Source organism: Gymnoscopelus braueri (assembly GCF_963280865.1).
Source record: "Gymnoscopelus braueri genome assembly, chromosome: 19".
Lineage (NCBI taxonomy): Eukaryota > Metazoa > Chordata > Actinopteri > Myctophiformes > Myctophidae > Gymnoscopelus > Gymnoscopelus braueri.
Genome location: NC_137621.1, coordinates 8,102,439 through 8,125,329, shown reverse-complemented (window position 1 = coordinate 8,125,329; position 22,891 = coordinate 8,102,439). Strand labels below are relative to the sequence as shown.

At 42.0% G+C, this 22,891-nt stretch overlaps 1 protein-coding gene across 1 annotated transcript in view; it reads left to right on the top strand.

The window, feature by feature from the left end:
• Nucleotides 1-21,353, top strand: part of LOC308074630 (proton-coupled folate transporter) — a gene marked incomplete at both ends in the record, with an annotated part of 89,348 nt that extends 67,995 nt beyond the window's left edge. Inside the window, 2 exons of the mRNA XM_080414138.1 lie at nt 5,630-5,786; nt 21,302-21,353. Of these exons, the coding sequence (XP_080270264.1) occupies nt 5,630-5,786; nt 21,302-21,353 (209 nt within the window). The remainder of the gene's footprint in view (nt 1-5,629; nt 5,787-21,301) is intronic.
• Between the last annotated feature and the right edge of the window lie 1,538 nt (nt 21,354-22,891).

The following is a 22,891-nucleotide window of genomic DNA, read 5'->3' as shown; positions in this document are numbered from 1 at the left end:
AAATAGAGTCACCATTTTGAAAGTAGCGAAAATATTGAGTGTTAGTATTGTATTGCAGAGTATTGGGAAATCGGTCCGCACAAAGTACTGATATAGTGTACGTGTAAAAAGTAATAAATACGTGTTGTGTAGGCATTTATGTATATTGCAATAATAATGTGTGGTTGTCACAGAATCCCAAGGCACACATGGCCTTGTTTCACGTAGTGGTTGGAGGGACGGTACAAATGGCAGAAAGACCTCGTACACTGTTAGGAATTAGACCTTTATCACTGGCTCTCTAATGTACAGTAGGGGTCCCCACGTGATCCAGACCAGCTTGTTTTTTTTACCAAGGAACACGGACATGGATTTGCTGAAATCAGATCACCTTATCTCTCTTCCAAGATTAGAAACATTGGTTCTCATCCCAGTTGCCATCCATGTCTTGCTCGTGTCTACTCTTGAGTAGCCTCGGGAACCCATGCCTTTTTTTTTTTTTCAAAAGAAAAAAAGCCTCGGGTAACGTTGCAGGAATGGGAGTGGGAGTGGGAGTGAACCTTGTATGTTCCTAACCAATCAGAGTCAGGGGCGTCGCTAGATTGGTGAAGCAATAGGGAGCGTTGGCTCCCAGCGCTAGGTTTGGATCCGCCCCTCTATGCCTTGGAAAGCCTATGGTTCCTCCAGCCTAAATCTAGAGTACTAATGTATTGGAAGATTTTTGTTGTTGTTTTTTATAGTTTTGGTTGTGTTTGTCTCATTCTTTGTTATTGTTTCCGCCAGGCCGAAGGCGGATGTCCTTCCATCCGTGTGTGTGTGTGTGTGTGTCTGTCCTTCTGTGTACAGATAATCTCTGGCACCGCTGGCACGATCGACGTGAAACTGCGCACACACTCCCTGGATGCCAGAGCAGAACCCTTGCCCCAAATGTTTCACATCAGCCTGTTATAGCGCCACAAGGAGGCCTATTTTTACACAGATTCTTATAAATTTCTCCCACAGATTTTGTCCAAACATCACGCAAATCGGTACACATTATCTCCATAGTCGTGTTCAAGACAGTTCTGTCCGATTTGTCATATTATTCCACCCTGATTGACTAAGATTGGCTTCCAAAGTTTGCAGGAGTGTTCCGTTATAAACGAAATGCCTCAAATCATGAACGCAGCATCCGTTTGCCGTGAAACTTTGCACATGCATTCCCACTATTGGCCAAGGAAGAAACGCCATCCTACATTTATCAAAATAGGGCTCATGGTGGCACTATAACATGCCAATGTTTTACCTATAACTGGGGACACCCCTGGGGGTCCCTAGACCGCACGTTGAGAACCACTGGGGTATAGGTAATAACTACAAAGTGATGTCATTCAAAACTTCAGACGGGTCTTTCAAAAGCAATACCACAATGTTTGAAAAGATGCTTGTTAAGTGGATTTGCTAGTTTATTATTCTTTGTTATTTATTTATTATTCTTTATTCTCTGGCACATTGGGTGCCAGAGGTTTATTAAAATATTATACGTTCAGTGCTTGCTATTCTTCCATCCACTTACGTTGATACGTTTCGTGCTGTAGAAGCCCCGACGCGGAAGTGCATGTAAACAAAGCGTGCGTGCGAGACGGCGGAGGGTCCCGACTAACGCCTGGAACAATAATATTTTCTAACGCGATCCTCCATTGCAGAGTGATCGCCGATCGAAAACGGCTCGCTTCCACCACGTTAAAAAGAAATGGAGATATTAAGCTTTTAGTCAAGGAGTTAACATTGGAAAGGCCGACCGGAAGGATTTTTTTACATGGATCCACATCCGGCCTCTCCTTCTCAGAGACTCCTTGGATGATCCCAAAGTTTCGTTAGAGCGCCCCACGTGGGCCCCACGTGGGCCCCACGTGGGCCCCACGTATAAAAATTAAATTGGGTCAAAAACGGTCCGGACCGTTTTCGGCACTCCAATTTTTTTGGCTTTTTCTGCCTTTATTGATAGATGAACAGTAGACTGACAGGAAACGGGGAGAGAGATGGTGGGTGACACTCAGCAAAGGTCGTAGGGATCTAGACTCGAACCCACGACGCGCGTGTGGATTACCAGCCTATAGGTGCCCAGACGGCTACGCCAGCCGCCCGGGCCTTATTTTAAAAACATTTGACACATCTATAATCAGATTATCTTTTTCTTTACTTTAAATTACCGCTATTGCTGTTTGTTTTTGTTTTGTTTTTTGTTTTATAAAAGGCCACTCCACCTTACTCGCAGGCCCCTAATCTCCATTAACCCTGACCACGGTTAATGTGTTTAAAATGACCTCAGTCTGTACTTTCAGTGTCATATTTAGAAACGTTCAATAACTATACGGCCACTTAAACGCTTCAGTTATAGGTCACTGAATGGAAGAGCGAATAGCAGCACATTTGCAAATGTGCTTTTCTAATATAACGTCTGTCTTTTATCTGGTTCCCTGTATGAATCAAAACCTTTCTGATAGCACTGTTCCCTTTTTTTAACCCATTGTCATTTTAGATTTTAACCGCTTTAACCATTATTTCATACTTTAGCTGCTAAAAAATAGCAGATATACAAGCTCATAGCGTGGCACCGAGTGCCGTGCTATGAGCTTGTAGATCTGCTATTTTTGGGAAATCTTGGAACTTTGTGCAAATCTTTGAATATTATTCTTAAAGCGAACATTTGTAACTCAAATCTTTGCTTCTGGGGGGGTCCCTGGAACAACATATTTTGAGATGGGGGTCCGGGGCCAAATACATATACATTTTGAGGGTCCTTGACATGGAAAAGGTTGGAGAACCACATAGCAACATACGTTTTTAAAAATAACTTATTAGAAGACATTTGTAGAATCCGTAGCAAAGATTTTAGTTAAAAATGTTCGCTTTAGAAATATATATAAATTCAATATCAAATAGATATTCAAAGATTTGCACACATTTTCAAGATTTTTCAAAAATAGCAGATCTACGAGCTCGTAGCGCGGCACTCGGTGCCGTGCTATGAGCTCGTAGATCTGCTATTTTTGAATAGCCAAAGAAATCAAAAGTGACACAGATGCGTTCCCGGATATAATGTGATAAAGTGTCTCTCTTTTCATCAGTGTGACCCGTGACTGTCTAACATCTAAATGGCCTCAGGCACACTGTGTAAGAGCACGATGGTCCATTTGCTCATGCAGCCTTTTATCTCCTTTTCACATTTCATGTAACAATTGGGGGCCGTCTGAGTTCACCAACTAAATCACATAGATTATGTTTTTTTAACCTCTTGAGCCCTAGCGTCCCTATTCCCGGGGGGGGGGGGGGAACATTCGCTGAAAATAGGCGATCTACAAGCTCACGAAGCTTTTTGATTTGGTGTAGATTTTAGAAGGAAACGAGAGCAGACCAAGTACCAGTGGTATTTCCAGTTTTCAGTACTTTTACTGCACTACATCTCGGAGGCAAATATTGTACTTTTACTCCCCTACAATTATTTGAATATTTTAGTTACTAGTTACTTTGTAGATTTTGATTATTATTACAAAACATACATTAACCACTTCAGCCCTATATACATTTCGGCCATTTGAAAATAGCCGATCTACAAGGTCGCGATGCGACGCATTGTAGATCAGGTTTCTGACCGAGAGCAATGATATAGTGTTCATTATGTCTCTATGTGTCTCTATACATTACATTACATTACAGTCATTTAGCAGACGCTTTTATCCAAAGCGACTTACAATAAGTGTATTCAACATAGGTAGGGAACGAAAACTACTAATCACCAGAAGTCTTTAGTGCATTTTCTGCAAAAACAAGCAACCAAGAGTATACCTAGCGCTAAGGTAAAAGTGCAATATATCAGCTACCTATTTCCTTAAACAGATGACACAAAATAGCTAAATCAAATGAGCATGAGCTAAAACAAATAAGTGTATCGACTAAACAAGATCCAATAGACAATCCAATAATCCAATAAACAATACAGCAATAGAAAACAAGCGTTCGTACAACTAGTTAACAACAAGTAGGTCAGGCAGAGAGGAAAGGTAGTGTTTCCTGAAGAGGTGGGTTTTCAGCCTGCGGCGAAATATGGGCAGTGACTCTGCTGTCCTAACATCAGTGGGAAGTTCATTCCACCACTGTGGGGCCAGAACAGAAAAGAGTCGTGACCGTGTGGATCGGCCAGAAGGACCCTTGAGTGACGAGGCAATCAGTCGCCCCGAGGTGGCAGACCGAAGTGGTCGGGCAGGGGTGTAGGCATCGACCATAGCCCGGAGGTAGGAAGGAGCTGTTCCTTTCACTGCCCTATAGGCTAGCACCAGGGTTTTGAACTGGATGCGAGCCGCTACGGGGAGCCAGTGTAGAGAGCGGAGAAGGATGGTTGTGTGGGAGAACTTGGGGCGGTTGAACACCAGACGAGCCGCAGCTTTCTGAACAAGCTCCAGAGGTCTGATGGCAGATGCCGGAGCACCAGCAAGGAGGGAGTTGCAGTAGTCCAGGCGGGAGATGACGAGAGCCTGGATGAGCACCTGGGCTGCCTTCTCCGTGAGGAAGGGGCGAATCCTCCTGATGTTGTAGAGCAGGAATCTGCAGGACCTCGTCACTGATGCGATGTTTGCCGAGAACGTCAGTTGATCGTCCAGGGTCACACCCAGATTCTTCGCAGTCCGAGTTGAGGTCACCACAGCATTATCAATGGTGATGGCCATGTCTCGGTGCGGACAGCCCTTCCCCGGGAGGAACATCAGCTCGGTCTTGTCCAGGTTGAGCTTCAGGTGGTTTGTCGACATCCACTCCGAGATGTCAGCCAGACAAGCAGCAATGCGTGCCTCCACCTGGGTATCAGAGGGGGGGAATGAGAGGATTAGCTGGGTGTCATCGGCATAGCAGTGGTAGGAAAAGCCATGAGAGTGGATGACAGCACCCAGAGATGTAGTGTAGAGAGAGAAAAGAAGAGGACCCAGAACCGAGCCTTGGGGAACCCCAGTTGTGAGCCTGTGTGGTTCTGACACAGACCCTCTCAGCATCACCTGATAGGAGCGACCCGTCAGGTAGGATGCAAACAGGGAGAGTGCAGAGCCCGAGACACCCATCCCCTCGAGGGTGGAGAGGAGGATCTGATGGTTCACCGTGTCGAACGCTGCAGACAGGTCCAGGAGTATCAGAACGGAGGAGAGAGAGTTCGCTCTAGCGGCATGGAGCGACTCCGTCACTGCCAGGAGGGCAGTCTCTGTCGAGTGACCCACTTTGAACCCAGACTGGTTGGAGTCCAGGAGGTTGTTCTGGTGGAGATAGGAGGACAGTTGTTTAAAGACTATAGGAGCCATGTTCTCCATGTCAGCTCCATGTCTCCATGTCAGCCTCAGTAGAGGCCTTGTGTATTCTGATCCTTGTGTATTCTGATCATTATGTCTATGTGTGTCTCTATAGGAGCCATGTTCTCCATGTCAGCCTCAGTAGAGGCCTTGTGTATTCTGATCATTATGTCTATGTGTCTCTATAGGAGCTATGTTCTCCATGTCAGCCTCAGTAGAGGCTTTGTGTATTCTGATCATTATGTCTCTATGTGTCTCTATAGGAGCCATGTTCTCCATGTCAGCCTCAGTAGAGGCTTTGTGTATTCTGATCATTATGTCTCTATGTGTCTCTATAGGAGCCATGTTCTCCATGTCAGCCTCAGTAGAGGCCTTGTGTATTCTGATCGCCGGGCTCTGCTTCAACGGCCTCTACCCTCTCACCTTGACCACGGTGGCCGGGATGCCCTTCATCGTCATGGCAACGCTTATGCTCGTCCTGTTCATCCTCATGCAGTAAGTGTGGAACGTGCACGCACACACGCACATACATGCACGCAGGCACGCACACATGCAGACACACGTTTGTATTACTATCACATCAGCTTTTTAGGATTCCAATTTTATAAACATTCTACAGTTTTTACCCTATCATGTTTAACCCTATATATGGGCCGTCCAGACTAAGCACTATTAACCATAACATTCACCATTGTCTGTGTTATACAGTACTTGTAGTGTGGTCTATGCCACACACTTGACCTTTATTTAACCACAAGGGGCGAAGTGGCCAAGAGTTAGAAAAATTTAACAACTGGCAGATCTACATTACAGTACAAATGACAGGACCTCCCTAAAACACACACAGAGTGGATCTTTATACAAAGCCTATGCTCTTATATTAAAATTGGCTTAACGGAGGACCGACCGACCGGCCGGCAGACGACTTCGTCACCATAACCATATAAGGAGTTCCCAATGCAGCTACGCCCAAATATGGACTGTTTTTTCCAACCTCAATGTGCCGTCATGGCAGTCAGTCAGTCAGCTCCATATATGGGCACAAAAGGGAAAATGCCCATATATGGGCATATACTGATGACATCAGCGATCTCCACGTATGGGCATAAAAGGGACATGGACTGACAGATGAGACCTATATGTCTTTTGGCATATTCTAATCTTGGGAATCGGCAGGTTCGATCCCGGCTCCTCCTGTGTTCGTGTCCAAGTGTCCTTGAGCACGGTGGTTCTCAAATTTTCATGTCAAGGACCCCCAAAATAATATGCATTTGGCCGCGGACCCCCATCTCAAAATATGTTGTTCCAGGGACCCCCCAGAAGCACATATTGGAGTTACAAATGTTCGTTTAAAATATATATATATATATATTTAAAAATGTGCAAAAAAAAAATCACGATTTTTCAAAGATAGCAGATCCACAAGCTCAGATCTGCTTTTTTTCAATAGCCATAATATAAAATATGGTAAAAATGATTGTGAAGCTATATTAACACATTTTTCTGGGGACCCCCTGGTATCCCCCAAAGGACCCCTGGGGGTCCCCGGACCCCACTATGAGAACCAATGCTTTAGCAAGACACTGAACTGCTCCTGATGAGCTGCATGGTTTACTCTGTTGTTGTCGTGTGTGTGTGTGTGTGTGTGTGTGTGTGTGTGTGTGTGTGTGTGTGTGTGTGTGTGTGTGTGTGAAAGTAATGAATGTAAAATACACTGTAAAGTGCTTTGGAGTAAGACGTACAAATGCACCAATTATGTGTCTCTGTTATGAGACGACCGCTTTCTGTCTCTTAATCCTTTAAGACCGGGAAGGTATCTGTGTCATTTTAGATTTCTTTGGGCTATTCCAAAATAGCAGATTATACGTACAGTACAAGCTATGAGCTTGTAGATCTGTTATTTTTTGGGGGAAAAACATCTTTGTAAAGCGAACTGTCAAATGTCTCAACAAATGTCTTAATCTTTCTGGAAAACTATTGTTGCTATATCAGTGGTGCTCAAACTTTTTCATGTCAAGGACCCCCCAATATGATATGTTTTTGGCCGCCGATCCCCATCAAAATATGTTGTTCCAGGGACCCCCCCGAAGCAAAGATTTGAGTTAAAAATGTATTCAAAGATTTGCACAAATGTTCAAGATTTTTTTTTAAATAGCAGATCTGCAAGCTCATAGCGTGGCACTCGGTGCCACACTATGAGCTTGTAGATCTGCTATTTTTGAATAGCCCAAAGTATAAAATAATGGTTACAGTATGCGTTGCCGGATTGAATGCGTTAGAACTCTCTCTCACACACACACTCATTCGGCCCAAACATGAGCGCTAGCTAGGCTACTCTAGCCTAAGAACATCGGCAAATGAAACGTAAAAATATCATCATCTTAATGACACAGGAAATAAGGAATAATTAGGAAATACATCAGCCCCGTCTCAGCTGGTTGCAGTGTGTTGTGTAGTGTAATTGTCATAATGCTGGGTGGCCCGTAGTGTCCCAGGACTATAACTATAACTCCATTCTGTGTAACAACGCTGCTGCTCAATTAAACTCTGTGAACATCGTTAAAGAGCTAAACACAATAGACAGTGAGGATGCTGTCTCGTTAATTACCAGTGGTGGAAGAAGTAAAAGTAGAAATACCACAATATTTAAATACATACAGTTATGAGTAAATGTCCTCTATTCAAGAGTAAAAGTTTAAAAAATATATATATATATATATTAGATATTATTTAAAGCCTCAATTAAAATTTAAATGTAATGTTAAGATTTATTTGGCTAATCAAAAAATAGCAGATATACAAGCTCATAGCCGCGCTATGATCTTGTAGATATGCTATATATTTTTTTAAGAAATAGTGAAAATGTTTGCAAGTCTTTCAATGTATATATATATATTTTTAAAGCAAACATTTGTAACTCAAATCTTTGCTTCTGGGGGTTCCCTGGAACAACACATTTTGAGATGGGGGTCCGTGGCCAAATACATCATTTTGGGTGGTCCTTGACAAAAGTTGGAGCACCACTGATAGAGCAACAATAACAATAACAGAAAAACATAAAAGACTAGTATAGAGCCCTGAGGGTCTCCAGTCAACCATATGGGGTTGAAGTGGTTAAAAGACCAAAAGTTAAAGTATTCATTGTGCAGAATCATGTCCCATTTCACAGTTCATATTATTTATTGTATTTTTCAATGATTGTAGTGGAGATTTAAAAAAAAAGTACACTATTTGCCTCTGAGATATACTGGAGTAGAAGTATAAAATATTCAAAAATAGAAACACTCAAGTAAATAATTAGTACAGTACTTGAGTAAAAGTACCTGGTTACTTTACACCACTGCTAATTATCGTTCTACATAACTACTGTACCCACAGAGAGAGAGAGAGAGAGAGAGAGAGAGAGAGAGAGAGTTTTGCATATAAAATAGGAAGGTAATCTCGCAACAATGAAGTATAATTGTAATGAGACGCCATTTGGATTTAATCTACCTTGGTGTGTGTGTGTGTGTGTGTGTGTGTGTGTGTGTGTGTGTGTGTGTGTGTGTGTGTGTGTGTGTGTGTGTGTGTGTGTGTGTGTGTGTGTGTGTGTGTGTGTGTGTGTGTGTGTGTGTGTGTGTGTGACTAATGACTCTCCCGGCCTCCTCGTGGGGAGTGAAGCGTTCCTTCTGTCTCATATAAAACTTTTTGATTCTAGATTTCATTAATGCTTTAGCGGATTTTAATTGGTTTGGATGCTCTGTGTGTGTGTGTGTGTCAGTGTAAATGATCGGTGTGTGTGTGTCAGTGTAAATGTGTGTGTGTGTGACAGTGTAAACAAGTGGGTGTGTGTATTTACTTTCATTAGATTCAGATTTTTAATTGGATTGAGTGCCTTACTATCAGAGCGACGCCAGTGACCTCACTGTGGAGACGGCAAAAACAAGAACTAAACAGAGTGTGTTTGTGTGTGTGTGTGTGTGTGTGTGTGTGTGTGTGTGTGTCAGAGGCGCCAATTGGGTATGGCAGGCTATGGCAGCTGCCATACCCTGGCTCCAGGAAAAAAAAAAGAAAAAAAAAATTATATATATATATATTTTTTTAATAAAAAATAAATCCATGAATGTCTCTGTCTATCTGCGTTGATTATTCTGTTATTAAATTTCAGTAAAATAACTACCAATGCAAAATGATTGCTTTCACAGGGTATTTCATTCTTCACAACTGCTTGTATCTCCCCTATCTTGTCAAATGGTATATTCCCAGGCCCAGCCTGGGAATCCCAGGTTCAACACAGGTGCAATGCATTATTGTTAATTAGCAAGCAGCAGAGGCCCGTTTTTTCAATAGCAGACAGGCTGTTTTATTTACTTGTGAACAGTGAGTTAAAATGAAAAGGAAGCAGACCTCTCTGCATGCATTTTTTGGTAAAAGGACTGACACAGCAACCCCCGCAGCAGACAAGCCGTGCGGCCGAAAAAGGGCCCCCCCAAAAAGGGGCCCCCAAAAAAAAATTCTGCAGAAAAAGGGGAGAATTTTGAATTCTAGACTGTTGTACTTGTAACAGAGTATTTCTATGTTGCAGTATTGGTACTTTTACTTAAGTGAAGAATTGTTGTACTTTTACTCCACTACAATGATTTGAAAACTTTAGTTACTAGTTACTTTTCAAATATAAATTATGCTATTATGAAACATTCATTAACCACCCTATTTTATACATAGGCTATTTGAAAATAGCCGATCTACAAGCTCACAACGTGTCGCATCGCGACACGTTGTGAGCTTGTAGATCTGCTATTTCCAAACATTTCAGTACTTTTACTTGAGGTACTTTAAGTACATTTTGATGCCAATACTTTTGTACTTTTTACTCAAGTACATTTTGAATTCTAGACTGTTGTACTTGTAACAGAGTATTTCTATGTTGCAGTATTGGTACTTTTACTTAAGTAAAGAATTTGAGTACTTTTTTCCACCACTGACAATACATAAGAACAAAGTTTAAATAATGGAGATAAGAGGTTTTTGCCCTGACGGCGACACAAACAGCTTGTGTTTTCATTTTTCCGGTGTAGAGCTGGATCATAAGTAGTGCCGGGGCTGCGAGGCGCTGAAGAGGCTGTGTTATTCTTTCATAAATCAAGGTTACAGCCCAACGTACACAAAACAGTGTGCTTAAAGACGCATCCACTTTGGGGAGAATAGAGAATACTTTAGAGCCAGGTGAAGTGTCTTGCACTGTATTGTATCTAAAGGCAGCCCTGCACACACATACTCAACAACAGGCACTTGGATTAACCAATTTAGACCGGGAAAGAATCTGTGTCATTTTTAGATTTCTTTAGGCTATTCAAAAAAATAGCAGATGTACGAGCTTGTAGATCTGCTGTTTTTGAAAAAAACTTGAAAATGTGTGCAAATCTTAAAAAATGTTGCTTGAAAAAGTACATGGATTCAAAGATTTGCACACATTTTCAAGATTTTTCAAAAATAGCAGATCTACAAGCTCATAGCACGGCACTCGGATGCGTTACCCGGTCTTAGTGGATTAAACGCCACCCTTGGACCACTTGAGTCTCCCCTTTTTTCCTTGTTTTTCTTTGGTTATTCTCCTGGACTATTCTGAAGGGAAAAACATTGCTTCCTTTTCATACGAGTTAGCAACTGTGTATTTTATTTCTCTTTCTTTTTTTATTATTATACTTCAGCCCTATATGCAGTACGCCAGAAATAGTCGATCGGCGATGCTCACAAGCTCACAACACGTTGTGAGCTTGTATATCGTCTGTTTTTGGTGAAGAGATTTGGCGCAGTGTAGACAGAAAAAAGCAAAGTTGCAACTCAAGTACATTTTTACTAAGAATATAGAGAGTTTGATTTAATTGGTTTATTGACAAAAACACACAAAAGTTAAAATATAATGAAATACACATAGCACATGTACATGCGCACGCACACACACACACACACACACACACACACACACACACACACACACACACACACACACACACACACACACACACACACACACACACACACACTCACACTCACACACACTCAATGCACAACCTCTGGCTTAAAAGCCTTGTTTAGTTAAAATTGCTTTGTAAATTAATTTTAACTGACATTTATTTGCTTTGAATTGCCACGCTGTCACATATTAGTACACACACACGCACGCATACGTGCGCACATGCACGTATGTTGTGGTGGACAGGGGTGTGTGTGTGTGTGTGTGTGTGTGTGTGTGTGTATGTGTTCTCACATGGCAGATGGATCTACTCGTTATGTTCTCCTCAGTCACTCCATTGTCACTCTTTATTTTCTTCACCATGCAGTTCCTTCTTTTCACTTCCTCAAACTCCCACTTCTCTCTCTCTCTCTCTCTGTCTCTCTCTCTCTCTCTCTCTCTGTCTGTCTCTCTCTCTCTCTGTCTATCTCTCTCTCTGTCTGTATTTCTCTCTCTCTCTGTCTCTCTCTCTGTCTCTGTCTTTCTCTCTGTCTGTCTGTCTGTCTGTCTGTCTGTCTGTCTGTCTGTCTGTCTGTCTGTCTGTCTGTCTGTCTGTCTGTCTGTCTGTCCCTTCCCTTGTCTGTCTGTCTGACGCTGTGTGTGTGTGTGTGTGTGTGTGTGTGTGTGTGTGTGTGTGTGTGTGTGTGTGTGTGTGTGTGTGTGTGTGTGTGTGTGTGTGTGTGTGTGTGTGTGTGTGTGTGTGTGTGTGTGTGTGTGTGTGTGTTTCTCTCCCTGTCTGTCTATATCTCTTTATCTCTCTCTCCCAGTCTTTTATTCTCTCTCTCTCTCTCTCTCTCTCTCTCTCTCTCTCTCTCCTCCCTGGCTGTGTGAATGAACTGTTATAAACTCTTTCATAGTGGGTGTATTGCTCATGGAGCGTGTGGCCCCAGGGGAGGCGCAGGCCATTCTCATGCATCTGGAGGGACTTTTCAATGAGAAACCCACTTGGTGATTCTTAAAGGTCACCGTTTCCAATTCCCGGGGACCATAAGTGTCATTTTCTGGCCAGCGAACGGAGTGCGTGAGCAAATGCTTTAGCAGGGGATAGAGCATTAGGGTCTGGAATAGCGGCACACTGAGAATTTGAATCACTCCTGAGAAGGATTTCAGTGCATTGAGTATAGCTCAGGTTCAGGTTTGTGTTGCAGTACATGTTTAACCACTTTCAACCTGGAGTTCAACATAAAAAATCAAATAAAAAACATTCAAATCATTTATTCATAAGATTTTTTTTTTTTTTTTCGTGAAGTACAAGCTCTCAATTGCTGTGAGCTTGTAGACGCTCACAACAATTGATTTTATAATTTTCAGTGTCTGATTGTCCAGATGGTGACCAGAACGCTCGCCCCCCCCCCCATGTCTTTTGGCGGACCGCTCACCAGCGGTTCTTGTATTAATTTTACTGAGATTATAAGGTTAGGAATACGTTTAGGGTTAGGCCATAGTTTTACTGACGTTAAGTTTAGACCCTCCAGAAAAACGCGGGCAAAAATCCTTGATTATGCGGTCTAAAACTCTTGATTATGCGGGCTAAAACTCTTGATTATGCGGGCTAAAACTCTTGAATATGCGGGCTAAAACTCTTGATTATGCGGGCTAAAACTCTTGAATATGCGGGCTAAAACTCTTGATTATGCGGGCTAAAACTCTTGAATATGCGGGCTAAAACTCTTGATTATGCGGGCTAAAACTCTTGAATATGCGGGCTAAAAATCCTTGATTTTGCGATGAAGTATGCATTTTTTTTTGCAATTTTATGCGGTGAAATTGCGGGAAGTTGCGAAATATGTGGAAAGTTGTGAAATATGCAGAAATATCCGATGCGAAGCGCATATTATGCGATGCAGCCTTTTTGAAAAAACTTTACCCCTGCATAATTATGTGCCATTTTGTGGATTATGCAGTAAATTCTGCGATCGCATAATCACATTTTTCTGGAGGGTCTAGTTAAGGAATTCCTTATACAAGGTCGCCGGATTTGACCCGGGGCGAGGGTGTTTCCGGGTGAGCGTTTTTGTATTGGTCCAGACGAGACACAGCTCAGTGTGGACGCTGATGCTTTTGCTTTGGGAGGGAACAAGTTGACCCTCTCCTTTAATAATCCATTTGAAAAGAGAATATATTTTTTATTTCAAATAGCCTTACTGACTGTCCCTGCTACTATAGCAGGGGAAAATACTGCAGGCTTCCTGGGTAGGCTGCTTGATCAGATCAGGAGACACTAGTAGCGTCCATCACAGATAGACTGGCCTTTTAGCAGCACTGCTGTCTGTCCTTTGATGCTATCTCCATTTAACCCATTAAGACCTGAGGCCGGTTCAAAAAAAAAAGTCTTCTAAATCCTTATATGTTGCTATATCAGTGGTTCTCAAACCTTTTCATGTCAAGCAGTGTGGATTTTGACAGCAAATTTTGAATTAGTTTTAGTCATAGCCTTTTGAATAAAGTTCCATTTAGTCTTAGTCATATTTTAGTCATCTGAAATGCTCTAGTTTTTGTCTAGATTTTAGTCGACTAAATATCATAAGATTTTAGTCGACCAAATCTACAGTTGATTTAGTCGACTAAAATGTATTCCGGCGGTGCCTTGATGGCGTCGTACTCGTAATGCCTGATTTTACACTTGGTTGCATGCTGAAAATAGCAGATCTACAAGCTCACAGCGCGTCGCGCTGCGACGCGTTGTGAGTAGATCTGCTATTTTCAGAGTACAACACCCGAGCGCAACCAAACATAAAATGACCTGTCTTTTAGTTCTACTGGATCTCTTCTCCACTAGATCCCTCACTAACATTTTAGTCTAGTTTTTATTTGTTGACGAAATTGTCAAGATCTGTAGTCTTAGTTTTAGTCATCATAACTTAGTTTATAGCTTTAGTCGACAAACATTTTTCAATATAGTTTTAGTCGGCGAAATCAACACTGATGTCAAGGACTCCCAAAAAGCAGGGTTCCAGAGACCCCAGAAGCAAAGATTTGAGTTAAAAATGTTCGTTTTTTTTTTTTGCACAACTTCTCACGATTTCTCTAAAATAGCAGATCTACAAGCTCGTGCATCTGCTGTTTTTGAATAGCCAAATTATAAAATCGTCACCTTGCTAAACTAATGGCCTAAGTCATTTTTGGAGGAAATTGATATTGAAGTCAGCTCCTCATAACACTGGCCACCTCTGGTAAAATCACCATCTCCTAATTGAAAAGGATCATGCTGTTCCCTCCCCTTTTAGTATAATGGCCTAAGAAAAAAATGGCCTATAAGTCCGGAGTAAATCAGTAAATCATTTGGCCTAAGTCAGGTTTAATCCTATTTAAACCTATTTAAATCTCTTATGTTACGTAACTGACAGACGGTGTTATTTTTACAGTATGGTTTCATGACGTTCAGTTTTACCACACACTAAAAGTCTTTGTCATGGTCCTTCAAACGTGTATAGAAAGTTCTAACAAAAAAATCCGCTCCATTTATCCATGGCAGGTGTTTTTCTCTCACATTTCTAAAGCCTTTTCAACTGCAATGAAAAAAGAAATCTTTGCCTGCGGGTGTCGCTGGTGAGGGATTTTGCCTGTCAATCATCGATGGCCTCTGCTCCGCCCCCCCCCAAAGGAAAGGATAGGGGAGGGGCGAGGAGGAGAGTGGGCGGGATTAATCGGCTGTGACCTCACTGTCGAAGGGCCAAGCTCAGATTACTTTTCAGCCTAATTATTCAGAAAACCCCAGACCACAGAAAATCCACTGAATGTTCAAAGTTCAGATTTTTTGGGTGTAATTGAGGTCATAAAACCCCCAAAAAAACATAAAAGATAAAAAAAAGTGAAAATGAATGTCATAGAACCTTTAATAGTCATAATTTGTTATAAACGTTTTGGGTGAAATGATTAAGAAATATCATATAGTTTTGTTTTGGATCGGTTTTTATTTTTTTCTGAAAAACTTTTAAAAATTACTTAGTTTAGGAAGGTGACGAAATAATGGTTAAAGTGGTAACACAGATGCTTTCCCGGTTTTAAGGGGTTTAAACGTGTTGCATTATGAATGAGTTTCAGCTCAGTCACAGGGACACAGTTGCGTTGATATGTTTATGAAAGTGTGTCACTGTGTACTCTGTTCAACACCACTGTTACGCTATGCTCCTAGAGGAGCTCATTAATTTAGCTACTCATCATGGCCACAATACTGAGAAGTAAGTGTGTGTGTGTGTGTGTGTGTGTGTGTGTGTGTGTGTGTGTGTGTGTGTGTGTGTGTGTGTGTGTGTGTGTGTGTGTGTGTGTGTGTGTGTGTGTGTGTGTGTGTGTGTGTGTGTGTGTGTGTGTGTGTGTGTGTGTGTGTGTGTGCGAGTGCGGTGGTGTAAAGTAACTAAGTACATCTACTCAAGTACTGTACTTAAGTGCAATTTTGAGGTATTTCTTTTACTTAAAGTTGTACAATGCAAAATCACAAATAACGATTTTTAGCAACCTCTGCTGGTCACTACCGTCACTGCATACAATTTCCGTAGTCCTCGATTACCCAGAATTCCATTCGTTTTCACCGGAAGCCGGAAGCGTTTCAAAAAGCGATCTTTTAATTGTTTTATACTATCTACGGATCGTTTCTCTTAGCCAGTGGAGCATTAGTTACCATGAGCTGTGCTTTCTTTTTCTGTTCTTTTTCGATCTTCCAATCCTACATTCTCTTAAAATCAGCGTGAGGTTCCTTTTTGTTATTAGCGCGGTAGTTCCTGGCCAAACAGGAAACCGTTGCGTTAGTTCCTGGCCAAACAGGAAACCAGTGCATTTCCGCCTCCGTTTTCCGGCCAGATGACGTCATTTCCCCGGGAAAGTCCCCCCCTTCACCGTTCAATAATAAATATATAAATAAAAGGCTTCCGTGGGTGTTGTGAAACTTTTGCCACTCACAAAAGATATACAATTTAACTTTAGTTTTGTTGAAAACGTTACCTAGTATGCCTTTAACAGTTTACAGCTGTTTAGTCTGAAATCGTGGTTACGTAACCTTACACATCCGTTAAAGGATGTGAAACACCGGTTTCTTTCAAAATTGGCCTGAAAAAAACATCTATCAGGAGACCACAAGGGTAGGTGAATGTAATTTCCCATCTCATTTGTACACATATACACCCTCATTTATCAACGCGGAGCAGACCAAATAATAGGCGTACGGCGAGATCACAGCAACTTTCGGCATTCATTAATATATCCTGACGTTGGTTTCAGCCTACGGTACGCTCAGACCTCACGTCTGGTTGAGAGCAGTTGTTGGCGTTGGCTGCGTCCGTTTGTTCTATTATAGACATGCGGAGCAGCATTGTCTGACAGGCATCTGGACACATAATCCACTCCAAAATGTATTATATAACACACTAATAAATAATCCCTGTGAAAATATAACATTTGATAAACTAATTTCAGATAAGATTGCAGATCTGGCTGCATTGAAAATAGCAGATCTACAAGCTCACAAGCGTCACATCTTCATGTTGTAAAATCGGGGCGTTTTGGGAATATTTAAGGGCGTGTTATTTAAATGACGCTCGGTTTCAGCCGTGATATTTATCAAGGCTCCGACCAAATGTACGCTAGGATTGGCTGTATAGGATCGCTTCATATATGTGACTTGGACGTTGGTGTACGGACGAATTTATGGAAAAATATAAGCCGTTTTTTACGCTCCGTTGATAAATGAGGGCCATAGTGTTTGTATTTTTTTGATGATGTATTTTTGTCTTCATTTTGTTTGATGTCATGTTGATGAATTGAATGTATACGACCACAACAGAAACAAATCCCTAGAACTGTTTTCGTGTTATTCTTTTAGCCTTAATGTCTTGTACCACGTCTTGTACCACGTCTTGTACCACGTCTTGTACCACTGTTCCACATGCTGTTTACATTTCTATAAAGCTGTCAGATTTAAAAATGTTTGCTTTAAAAACATATACAGTACAGTATATTTTCAAAGATTTGCACACATTTTCAAGATTTTTCAAAAATAGCGGATCTACAAGCTCATAGCGCTTATGAGCTTGTATATCTGCAATCTCCATTGCTCCATCCAGTCTCCTCTGCAGAGCTCCATGTGTGTATGTAAGAGCGTCATGGCCCTCATGCTCCATCCAGTCCTCTGCAGAGCTCCATGTGTGTGTATGTAAGAGCGTCATGTACCCCTCATGCTCCATCCAGTCCTCTGCAGAGCTCCATGTGTGTGTATGTAAGAGCGTCATGTACCCCTCATGCTCCATCCAGTCCTCTCTGCAGAGCTCCATGTGTGTGTATGTAAGAGCATCATGGCCGCGTTCTCACCCTTCTGAAGGAGCTGGGGCTGCAGAGGGATTTACACACTCCACTCCCCCTGAGGCATCAACAGTGCTTCAAAGAGCAGAGGGTCAGCCCTGCACCGTACCCACTATAGCCCCTTAACCCGTTACGCCCGGGAACGCATCCCGGTGTCGTTTTAGGATTTATTTGGCTAAAAAATAGCAGATCTACAAGTGCCGCGCTATGAGCGATTTTATGCACAAATCTGGAAGATTTGTGCATAATCTTTGAATATATTTACATATATATGTTTTAAAGCGAAAATTTTTAACTCCGATCTGTGCTTCTGGGGGGGTCCCTGGAACAACATATTTTGAGATGGGGTTGGGGGTCCACGGCCAAATACGTATCATTTTGGGGGGTCCTTGACATGGAAAAGTTGGAGCACCACTGACATAGCAACATATGTATTTGGCTGCGGACCCCCAACTCAAAATGTTTTGTTCCAGGGACCCCCCAGAAGCAAAGAATTGAGTTAGAAATGTTCACTTTAAAAAATATATATTCAAAGATTCGCAAAAATGTTCAAGATTTTTAAAAACTAATTGTAGATCTACAAGCTCATTTGAGTGCCGCGCTATGAGCTTGTAGATCTGCAGTTTTTTTGAATAGTCAAAGAAATCTTAGAATGACACAGAGACGTGTTCCCGGATTGAATGGGTTAAACGCTTATGTGTCTTATACCACGCCTGTGTGTGTGTGTGTGTGTGTGTGTGTGTGTGTTTGTGTGTGTGTGTGTGTGTGTGTGTGTGTGTGTGTGTGTGTGTGTGTGTGTGTGTGTGTGTGTGTGTGTGTGTGTGTGTGTGTGTGTGTCCACAAGTATAGCAGTAATTTGAGAAATAGGCATTGTGAGGATCAGAGGAAATGTATTTTCTAACAATGGAGAGAGAGAGAGAAATGGTTGGGTTATGGTTAAAAGGGATTTTTTGGGGGGGGGGGTTAGGCTTAAAGATTTGTATTAATCCTAACCCCCAACCCAGGTTGGGATTAGGATTAGACTGTTTGAGGTTAGGTTTCAGGGTTTAGGGTTGGAGCTGTGCCTGATCTTGTACTTATAAGTTGTGTGGCTGTGTCATGCACCGAAATAGCAGATCTACAAGCTTGTATATCTGCTCTTTTCGGCTTTAGGCTATAGGGTAAAAAAAAGAAGAAGATATATATCAAAATGGCTCTGATAAACTCTCCCTCCTAAAATGTTTTGTCCTCACAAGTATAGGACTGTAATACAAACGTGTGTGTGTGTGTGTGTGTGTGTGTGTGTGTGTGTGTGTGTGTGTGTGTGTGTGTGTGTGTGTGTGTGTGTGTGTGTGTGTGTGTGTGTGTGTGTGTGTGTGTGTGTGTGTGTGTGTGTGTGTGTGTGTGTGTGTGTGTGTGTGTGTGTGTGTGTGTGTGTGTGTGTGTGTGCGCGCGCGTGAGTGTGTGTGTGCCAGTCATCTATACCCAGGGTGTCATCTCCTGTCTTTACTTATTCTCTTTCATCTCTCCGGTCATCCCTCTCTCATCCCCCCTCCCCCCTCCCCCCTCCCTCTCTCTCTCTCTCTCTCATCAGTATTCTGGGCCAAGGAAAGAAATATGTTCTTTCTTTCTCTGTGTCTGTCTTACACGTCACCACACACACACACACACACACACACACACACACACACACACACACACACACACACACACACACACACACACACTCACTATCTTAGAGTAGAACAAATGGAGTCCATATGAAGTGTATTAGAGTAGAAAGCCAGCCTATGGAGCGGCATTGAGCTCAGATTCACTTCTCTAAGGTATTCAACCTGCACTGCACTATACAGCACTTTGTCATTATATGGCAAATAACAGCAATAGCCATTCTGTGAGCTTTTTTTTACCAGCTTGTAGCAAGCTTGTCTAGAAACACTCAATGAAAAAGGGGAGTGCCTGTGATGTTTTGATTGGTTTGTGCCAGACAGTTTTTTGACAATTGGTTTCGAATGGTTGAATGACAGGGTTCGGAGTTTGGGCTATGGTATTACTTTTAGTCGGATTCATGAGCCCTGACACCTAATAATTTAACAAATTAAGCACTGCATTTATGTCATTTGTTCGAGTTATAACAGTATACTTTGAGGGTTTTAGCTTGCCACAAGCTGGTGTAAAATGATACTTCATGTCAATAGTATTTTAGGCCGGACAGTTATACTGAATGACATTTTGACAATTCTGAATAACAAATGAATAGTTTGCAGCACAAATATTTCTGGGTCAAAAGAAGCGGGTATGAGTTCAATATCATATTTATACACATTTATGTTTTTCAGATTTTTTAAATGACCTCTGCGTCTCATTATATCGCTTCTTGATTATTTGATTAATTGAGTACTCAATAGAATAATCAGCAAGCCAAAAAATGGTTGGTTGCAGCCCTAGTTTACCCAGGGTGAACTTCACCAGTGTTTACCAGTCTGTCAGCCTGCCCCAGCCCGTCTGATATCTGGCATAGAGGGGCGGATTCAAAATCTACGGTGAAAACATTCGTGAGCTCCCATTGGTTCACCGATCTATGCAGCTGCCTCCGCCCCGCGCCCCTCCTCCTCCTCCTCCTCCCCCAATGTGCAGCATTGAGAGCCCTGACGTCACAACGTTTAGAGCGACGCCCACTGCACTCTGTTTGTTTGGTGGAAAATGAAAGGTTGACTCCCACGTCCTATGCCAGGAATGTCAACAGCTTGGTCCCAGGCTCTTATTTTTTTGAGCAAAACGCGAAGGAAAATAAAAGCCTGGAGATCGAGGCTATACCAGTCTGTTTAACCCGGGCTGAACCTCACCAGTCTCTCAGTAGTAGCAGGTTGGATATTGCAGAGTGCTTTGGCGATGATAAATAAAGCAGTAGAGAAGCAGGGAGCATGTTCCGTGACAAATGACAGAAACAACACTAACACGAGCCGAGCTGAAAGCAGCCGAGGGGGAACGGCAGCGAGCTAGGGCAGGTCACACGCGCCTGGCTCCGTCTCTGCATCCTTCACAAAGCCATTATGGTAAATGGTTCATTTCTATAGCAACCCTTCCTCCAAAGCGCTTTACAACGTGCATTACATTCACCCATACGTTCACACTCTCCGACAGCAGAGGAAACCATCCATGCAGAAGGCACCAACTTGCTCATATAGGGCAGTGGTTCCCAAACCGGGGGCCGGGACCGGGAGAGGGGGGGGGGGTCCCCAAATTATTTTGTGGCGGTCCCCAGATGATTAGCTTAATGTGCAACATTGTTTTCTCACTCAACAGTAAACAAACCAATATACAGTATACGTGTATACAGGGTATCTGCACATTTCTAAAGTTACAGTATAAGACCTTTTTAATACCAAATTGACCAAATTGTCAAATATTACATGCGGAAGAGGCAAACGTTGTGAAAATAGCCGATCTCTACAAGCTCACAGCGCTTGTGTGAACCGGTAACCTTCCGTTTCCCAAGCGGCCGATCGACCTCCACTTCTCAATAACAAAGTTGCAAATGTAACAAGTCAGACGGTTGCTGTGGTTACTGTAGCACACAGTTTCTATTGAACTTTTAGAAAACCTATTAACATACAAATGTTTGCCTTTTTTCTCCACTTCTTCCTGTTCTCTTGCTTCCTCTCCTCTTTTTACGTTCTCCTCCATCTCCACTCTTTATGCTCTCCTCTCTTTATGTCCTCCTCCATTCTGTGCCGTCTGTCAGGTGGGTCAGTGAGTTACCAGCAACACAGCCTCGTCTGGTTCTGAACGACTGAATGTGAAGACTGAAGCTTCTAGCCCAGACCTACTGAGACCTGTCTAAAACTAGACTAAATGTGAAGACTGAAGCCTTTACCCCAGACCTACTGAGACCCATCTAAGGCCACGTTTACACGGCAACGATCAGAACAGAAAAACCCCCTCCTGAACATATTTTGTGCCAGGGACCCCCATACAAGATTTGTGTTTTTAAAATGTTTAAAAAATGTTCCAAATGTACTTATTTTTATTGTTCTTTTCTTTTTTGAAAATAGCCGATCTACAAGCTCACAACACGGCGCGATGAGCTTGTAGATCGGCTATTTTCAAATATCCTTAGAAGATTGCCAGATTGCGACTTCAAGGTTCAAGGTTTTATTGTTTCATATTGTGTACAGGACAGGTACATAAGAGTAAAACATATTTTTTGTTCAGCTTCCTTCAGATAATGCAGCAGCATGGGTAATGATAATAACGAAAAGAAAAAGAGAGTGCAAAACACTACAAAAAAAGAGTATGTGCATGTGATCTTGGTATATTATATACACCAACAGTATGTTTTCATTAGCTGCCACATTACTTTATGTAAACAAACTATCTTCTTTCATGTCATTTTGGAGATGCCAAACTTTAATGCAGTGGTTCTCAATCATTTTCAGGTCAAGGACCCCCAAATTGATATGTATTTGACTATGGACCCCCCTTCTGGAAAGCATTTGTGACAGGGACCCCCATAAAAGAAAAATATTTTAATATTTTCAAATAGCCAGGGGAAAAAATGGATTCAAGTGTCTAAATTGTTCCTCATTTTGTCAGGATTTGTATTTCTGTGCCTTATTTGTGTTTCTTGTACTTTATTTTGAAATAATGGTCTTGTTTTTCCTGTCTTTCATTGTATTGCATTTGTTCCCTGTCTTGTCTCTGCTGCCTGTGATTATTGTTAATTTATAAAAGGTTAATTTATACCTATCTAATTCATTTAATGTTTGCTGGATTGTTAGTCTTTTTAAACTGTTGTGTAGTTACTTCTTGTTGCTTGTTTTGCTCGCCCGTATAGGTTCTGCTAAGTTAGAGTCTTCTATATCAATATCTTATTTGCATTTGGGTCCAACTAGAAACAAACGCCTCGACCCATTTGGCGGCAGCGCAGGGGATCCCCTGGAACCCTCTCAAGGACCCCTGGGGACGTCTCCAGACCCCACGTTGAGAACCAGTGCTTTAATGATCTCTCCCCCCCAAGTTTGATTAAAATCCTTTTGTCTCAAGTTATTCTGCTATCAAAGTGTTGCTGTCGGGCAGAAATATCTCCATATTTCAACTTGTATGTCATTTTTTGGTCAATCAAGGCCCTACTACTACTTCATACGAGAGTGTCACACTAAAGTAGTGAAAATAGCAGATCTACAAGCTCACAACGCGGTGCAATCCGACGTGTTGTGAGCTTGTAGATACGCTATTTTTCTTTTTTTTTATAATAAAAAAAAAAACCTGGTTTTGCATATTCAAGGTTTCCACCCAACAGCAACAAAATGAAATGAGGCACAACCCCTGTCCT